The sequence below is a fragment of the Lipotes vexillifer genome, unplaced genomic scaffold, assembly GCF_000442215.2.
Source record: "Lipotes vexillifer unplaced genomic scaffold, Lipotes_vexillifer_v1.1 scaffold1344, whole genome shotgun sequence".
NCBI lineage: Eukaryota > Metazoa > Chordata > Mammalia > Artiodactyla > Lipotidae > Lipotes > Lipotes vexillifer.
Genome location: NW_006775258.1, coordinates 495,813 through 503,541, shown reverse-complemented (window position 1 = coordinate 503,541; position 7,729 = coordinate 495,813). Strand labels below are relative to the sequence as shown.

Below are 7,729 nucleotides of genomic sequence, written 5' to 3'. Positions count from 1 at the left end.
TCCATTATATATATATATATATATATATATATATATATATATATATATGTACCACATATTCTTTATCCATTCCTCTGTCAATGGACACTTAAGTTGCTTTCATGTCCTGGCTATTATAAATAGTGCTGCAATGAACATTGGGGTGCATGTATCTTTTCAAATTATGGTTTTCTCCAGGTATATACCCAGGAGTGGGATTGCTGGATCATACAGTACTTCTATTTTTAGTTTTTTAAGAAACCTCCATACTGTTCTCCATAGTGGCTGTATCAATTTACATTCCCACCAACAGTGCAGGAGGGTTCACTTTTCTACACATCCTCCAACATTTATTGTTTGTAGATTTTTTGATGATGGCCATTCTGACCAGTATGAGGTGATACCTCATTGTAGTTTTGATTTACCTTTCTCTAATGATTAGTGATGTTGAGCATCTTTTCATGTGTTTGTTGGCAATTTGTATATCTTCTTTGGAGAAATGTCTATTTAGGTCTTCTGCCCATTTTTGGATTGGGTTGTTTGCTTTTTTGATATTCAGCTGCATGAGCTGTTTGTATATTTTGGAGATTAATCCTTTGTTGCTTCATTTGCAGATATTTTCTCCTATTTTGAGGGTTGTCTTTTCTTCTTGTTTATGGTTTCCTTTGCTGTGCAAAAGCTTTTAAGTTTCATTATGTCCCATTTGTTTATTTTTGTTTTTATTTCCATTACTCTAGGAGGTGGATCAAAACAGATCTTGCTGGGTTTTATGTCAAAGAGTGTTCTTCCTATGTTTTCCTCTAAGAGTTTTATAGTGTCTGGTCTTACAGTTTAGGTTTCGAATCCATTTTGAGTTTGTTTTTGTGTATGGTGTTAGGGAGTGTTCTAATTTCATTCTTTTGCATGTAGCTGTCCAGTTTTCCCAGCACCACTTATTGAAGAGGCTGTCTTTTTTCCATTGTATATTCTTGCCTCCTTTGTCATAGATTAGGTTACCACTGCTGCATGGATTTACCTCTGGACTTTCTATCCTGTACCACTGATCTATATTTGTGTTTTTGTGCCAGTACCATACTGTCTTGATTACTGTAGTTTTGTAGTATAGTCTGAAGTCAGTGAGTCTGATCCCTCCAGCTCCATTTTTCATTCTCAAGATTGCTTTGACTATTCAGGGTCTTTTGTGTTTCCATACAAATTTTAAAACTTTTTGTTCTAATTCTGTGAAAAATGCCATTGGTAATTTGATAGGGATTGCATTGAATCTGTAGATTGGTTTGGGTGCTATAGTCATTTTCACTATATTGATTCTTCCAAGCCAAGAACATGGTATATCTCTCCATCTGTTTGTGTCATCTTTGATTTCTTTCATCAGTGTTTTATAGTTTTCTGTGTTCAGGTCTTTTGCCTCCTTAGGTAGATTTATTCCTAGGTATTTTATTCTTTTTGTGGCAATGGTAAATGAGATTGTTTCCTTAATTTCTCTTTCAGATTTTTCATCATTAGTGTATAGGAATGCAAGAGATTTCTGTGCATTAATTTTGTATCCTGCAACTTTACCAAATTCAGTGATTAGCTCTAATAGTTTTTTGGTAGCACCTTTAGGGTTCTCTATGTTTAGTATCATGCCATCTTCAGACAGTAACAGTTTTACTTCTTTTCCAGTTTGGATTCCTTTTCCTTCTCTGATTGCCATGGCTAGGACTTCCAAAACTATGTTGAATGACAGTGGCAAGAGTGGACATGCTTGTCTTGTTCATGATCTTAGAGAAAATGTGTTCAATTTTTCACCATTGAGAATGACATTTGCTGTGGGTTTGTCACATATGGCCTTCCTTATGTTGAGGTAGGTTCCCTCTATGCCCACTTTCTGGAGAGTGTTTATCATAAATAGGTGTTGAATTTTGTCAAAAGCTTTTTCTGCATCTATTGAGATGATCATGTGGTTTTTCTCCTTCAGTTTGTTAATATGGAGTATCACATTGATTGATTTGTGTATATTGAAGAATCCTTGCATTCCTGGAATAAACCCCACTTGATCATGGTGTACGATCCTTTCAATGTTCTGTTGGATTCTGTTTGCTAGTATTTTGTTGAGGATTTTTGCATCTATGTTCATCAGTGATATTGGCCTGAGTTTTCTTTTTTTGTGCCATCTTTGTCTGTTGTTGGAATCAGGGTGACGGTGGCCTTGTAGAAGGAATTTGGGAGTGTTCCTCCCTCTGCTATATTTTGGAAGAGTTTGAGAAGGATGGTTGTTAGCTGTTCTTTAAATATTTGATAGAATGTGCCTGTGAAGCCATCTGGTCCTGGGCTTTTGTTTGTTGGGAGATTTTTTTCTTTTTTTTATTTGGAGTATCTAGTCTTTCAAGAGGGAAAAAGAAGTAGAGTCAATGCTCAGGGAGTGGAACATTTTCCGAATTCTGCTCAGACGTCTGTTTTACCTTCAGATACTGTTGGAGGAAGGGCAGCAGTCCCCAGAGCTGTGCCCCCACCTCCCCCAGCCTGCGGACCACGCTCACTGTTATGCCCTTAACTTTCCTCTGCCTTCCTGGTCTGTTTCTGTTTCTGCCTCTTTCTTTGTAAAATCCTCATCTCTTAACTCATTCCTAATTTGTAACCATTTCTACTCTTTTCCTTGGTCAGCATGACAAAAAGCTGGGGGGCGGGGTGCCTTATACAAGGGGGTGCTTTGGATTCTTCTATCAATAATAATTTCTGTCCATGTTACACAAAAAGGCTTGATTTACTGAAGTCCAAGATCGAAGCAAAATGTTTTATTTAAAACAAATACGTGTCCTTCTGTAAGTGTAAAACATTGTTGAATTCAATATCTACATATTCCGTTTTAGGCAGACTTTAGTCATCGTTTGATTATGAATTAACAGAAACATTTTAAAATGATAGATGAGGTTCTGCGTATTGACGGTTTTTCTGTTCAGACTCTGAGCTCATGCTGCGGGAACCAAGTTGAACTCCTGCCTTTACCTCCTTTCAAACAGAAGGCAGCAAAAATCTCCAGAAAAAGCTATTGTGGTATAAACATGAACTAAACTTTACATTTTCCCATTATAGTAGATGATGCCTAACTTAAATTTTAAAGTGCGCTGAAGTTCCCAGCCTTTAGAAGCAGACTGGGAGATTTCAATACCAAGGCTTATGTCCCAGGGCTTGTGTCTGGTGACACTCCAGTCGTGATTTCCCTACTACCCCTGAAGTAAAACAGTCACTTTTCCCACTCATTCTTGATACTGTTTTGTATAGAACAGAGTGGTAGTGAGCAAATCTTATATTGGTATTGCACGTCCAAAGCCAAGTGGGGGGATGAGTCAGGTTCGTGTCTGTGGTCAGTTGGCAGCAGTTTGAGGAATGATCTCTGAGGTGCCAGAGTCCCTGGCTCACGAGGTCGGGCCCTCGTTACTGGCACGGCTGTGACAGCTTCCCTCAGATGGGCCTGGGGAGATGGAAAGTTGAGGTCAGGGGGCAAAAGCACCCAGAGGGCTCATGTCCGGCACCTTGGAAAAGGTGGGACCCAGATTCTGGGCGGGGTTGCATGAGCCCACATCCCATCTCGGCCGCGTCCTCCCTGTGTGATCTGGGTCCTGCCTTACCTTCCTCTGCTCCATTAACATCACCCTGCTCCCACTTCTCAAGAGAGAGCAGGTGTCACCTTGGACCACAGGGTGGCCCCTGTGCCAGGCTTTTGGCTCCTTCAAGGGAGTTTGTGTCAGAACTTCCTCTCTTAGGAGTAGGTCCTGAGAATGCGTTCCTCATGCTGAGATGCAAAGTGTGCTCTGACAGTTGAAACTGCAGGCAGTGGGCCTGTGTCAGAGAGGCCTCTTTGATCCAGCTTTGCCAAACCTGGAGGACGGAGGGACTGTGTCAGGCACGTCAGTCGGGATGACCGTCACTACTCGTGTGTCTTGCAGAGCACGGCCAGGCGCCACACAAAGCCGAGGTGCTGGGCGCTTGGGGCCCTGACACCAGAGGGAAGTGGACGTGTCTGATCCTCACGTTTCCTCCCCTCCATCCTCCCCTGTGAGTGCAACTTCACGTGGTTCCTGCAGCTCAGAACTTCCTGGAGGCTGGGCGCCTCCCAAATCCAGAATCTGTGCAATGCTGTGGCTGGTCTCTGTGCAGCTCTGTGGGTCACATCTGATTACTCTCTAACAGGAAGCCAGGAGAAGAACTAGTGGAGGATTTGGAAGGGACAAAGAGGACTTTTTGAAGACATTCATTATGCTGTGAACACTTGCCCACAGTCACTGAAGGCCTGCGGCTAAAGCAAGGGAGGCCCTGAGCTCAAGAAGTGTAAATGGAATCATTTTTTTCCCCAAGTAATTATCAGATACAGCAAGCAGTCTGATGAAACACATCACTCCCTTAGGTGATATTTCCCTGTTCACTTTCAAGACTGAAACTGGAGTCCCCATTGTCTGCTTAACCAAGAAAGTCACATCAGCAAAGCCTTGAAATTATTTTTGTTATTTCAGAAATTTACATGGAAATTGTACTTTGCTAACCTTGTTAATAGAAATGGTAGGTTTCTTTTCATGGGACTGGACGTGTTTCACCTTGATGTTCTCAGTTGGAGCATCAAGGTCTGGAGGAAAAAGTGAGGGCTCAGAGGTCAAAAGACCGTCTTCCAAAGTGTGATGCTGGGTGAACCCCTGGCCTCTGAGAACCCCACTCCCTCTTCCCAAAAGTGAGGCTGGCAAGCGGTTGTAGTAAAAGCACCTAGCGGGGCACCTGTAGTTCAGTAAATGTCAGTTTCCTCCCTTCTCCCCCAATTTTTGAGTAAAAAACAATTATCATTACTAAAGCAGATTTTGATTTACAAACATTAGTGAAAAAAAAAAAGTATGAGGCCTAACAAGGAGAAAAGTTATAGGGAGCTTTGGAATAAAATGGATGGACCTGGGGATGATCATGCTAAGTGAAGCAAGTCAGACAGAGAAAGACAAACACCATACGATATGGCTTATATTCGGAATCTAAAAAAAAAAAAAAAGATACAAGTGAACTGATTTACAAAACAGAAACAGACTCATAGACTTAGAGAATGAATTTATGGTAACTGGGGGGAAGGATGTGGGTGGGGGAGGGATAGTTATGGAGTTTGGGATTAATATACACACACTACTATATATAAAATAGATAACCCACAAGGACCTACTGTAGAGCACAGGGAACTCTGCTCAATATTATGTAACAATCTAAATGGGAATTCCCAAACTCCAAATCTATCCCGATAACCAACAAGGACCTACTGTACAGCACAGGGAATTCTGCTCAATACTCTGTAATAACCTAAATGGGGAAAGAATTTGGAAAAGAATAGATACATGTATATGTATAACTGAATCACTTTGCTGTACACCTGAAACTAACACAACATTGTTAATCAACTATGATCCAATATAAAATAAAAATTAAAAAAATAAAGGGTACTGAACCTCTGCTATAAGTTGTTTTCATAGCAGTTTCTGTGGCACTGTGGTTCTTCATAAGGGAAATTTAATACTAGTTGCCTTTCTTTAAATGATGATTCAATTACAGTGTCACACGATGAAAAGGAGTTAGCAACTACCTGTGTTTATTAATTGCTACACTGGTGCTGAGGGCTCCTGGTTTAGCCACCAGGAGCCCCAAGGTTCACGACAGCCCCCCGAGTCCCTGCGGAAGGTCCCAGGAGCCTCGGTGATACATTCAATGCACGAACAGAGTGAGCATCATTTAATATAATGGAAATATTGTCATTGTAATAGAACATTATCCTCAGATTAACAGCTCAAGCTGTGAAAACAAATGTGAACGGTTGGCCTTCTGCAGTACAAGATGATGCTCTCATGAGCTGTGCTCCAGTATGGGGGATGCTTTCATGGAAATACAGCAGCTCTGTGATCTCAGGATCATCCCATCTCTCCTTCTCTCTGTCAGGGGGAATTCTTCCTGCTGGTGCATGGACCCCTCCTCTCACCCAGAAGTCCAGGAGTCCTGTGGCTGCCTGGTAGTTTTCCACCATGTTTTTTATTTCTAAAAAGTCTAAACCTCAAGGAGCAAAGATGAGTTCACCCCCATCTGAAAAACCTTCACTTTTGTTAACTAAATGAACTTTTGAACTAAATGACCTTTAGGGTTACTCGATTAGCTGCTTCTTGGAAAGGTGTCGTGACATGGTTTCCAGTGTGGTCCTCCTGTTCATTGCCCACTGGTCATGATCAGTGACTGTCCAGCAGTGTTCACGAAGCAAAGGATCTTCTCCAATCAATGCTGAGGAAGCTAAGATTGCCCTTTGGGGGGAAATTTCCAAGAATTTCAAGGCAGGATGACCTCAAGCTCTTGTATTTTTATTTGAGTTTTGAAAGCTAGATTTTAAAAGCTAAGATAGCACTTGGCTCTTCTAACTATGGTTGATCAGTACAAGAGCACACGGAAGTGGGTTTTCCCCTGTTACAGTGCAAGGCATTTCTGTCTAGTTTGCGGAGGAGAATGGAGTGAAACTTATATGGAAAACTGATTGGAACTCACTTCAAAGGAAATCTCAAAAGGCAATTCATAAAAGGCACAGTCCTGTTAGCCACAATCAGCAAGCTGATATGGCAATCTTAATTTACTGGAAAAGGAAAAGCGAAATCTTAATTGAAATTCAGGATCTATTAAGAAAACAGCCACTTGAACATGTTGACAGGGCCTTTCTGTTTAGTGGCCTGTGGGATACACCCCTCCTAATAGTTTAGTGACTTTAGGAAGTCTTCCTTTCAATGGACCCGGTCTGCTTTCTTCTCTTAGACCAGATGTCTGGATGTAAGTGAGGCAGTTACACAGCAGTGAGGGGGATGTCCAGGTGGGACCCACCAGAGACTATTGACTGGTGCTCCTTTGCAGTGAGCAGCTGTTCTGCTCAAGTTCTTTTTGGACACAGTGATTTGTTTCTTCCCCGTCTTGTTTATTCGATTAACTCATGAACCCTGTAAATTTTCACTCCATGCTCTTATTCTGTGGCTTTGATCTAATCATCTTGTTAGACTGGTACCTTTTGTTACCGGCTCCCTAAAATTTCCTGGAACGAGATTGAGTGTCAGTGGCAGAGGAATGAATGAACAAGTGCCAAGTGGCTGATGTGAATTCACTGCAATTCACGTGAACCTCATGTGAGACCTGTGCAAGGAGAGAAAGCTCCATAGCCAAGGCAGCTTCAGAAATGCCAGATAAAGCCCTGGTTAACAGGTCTCTTTGCTGTAGCTCTTGCAAGATGCTGTTATCATGTATGAATCATTACACAAGGGGTGGAAAAGATGCAGCGTTTCCTGGAAATGACTCAACTGAAGAATCCTTGTTTTTTGTGGCATTGTGTGCTTGGGCAGAAATTGTGGTCCCCGTGCTAGGAGTCAGAGGCCCTCAGGAAAGGGGTAGTCGGGGTGGCCCCTGCTTGGCAAATATTTCCTGATTCTAAGCCTGTGAGTCACTGAAAAAGAGGAGTTTGATGTCTGCTTCAGGCATTTAGGGAAGAAACATGTTCCTTTGAATTTTTTGCCCATCATCCTCTGACTCTCTTTCTGGTTAGTCAAATGCGAGGTCATCCCAGTGAAAACATTTTTCACCTTTTGAGTTCTTACAAATCTGCCCAAGCTTACATACAGGAAAAGGTTTGGAAGTTCCCAAATCTGACAGCAAAGGTTGCAGTGGAATTCTAGCATAGTTCTCAAATGTATCAACAGGTGACTCTTTTTTTTTTTTTTTTTTTTTTTTT

The 7,729-nt window shown here is 41.6% G+C and overlaps 1 protein-coding gene across 1 annotated transcript in view; it reads left to right on the top strand.

Moving 5' to 3' along the window:
- ABCA13 (ATP binding cassette subfamily A member 13) overlaps positions 1-7,729 on the top strand; it is a 259,148-nt gene that overhangs the window by 133,358 nt on the left and 118,061 nt on the right. The window contains 1 exon segment of the mRNA XM_007472367.1: positions 5,917-5,986. Coding sequence (XP_007472429.1) covers positions 5,917-5,986 — 70 coding nt within the window.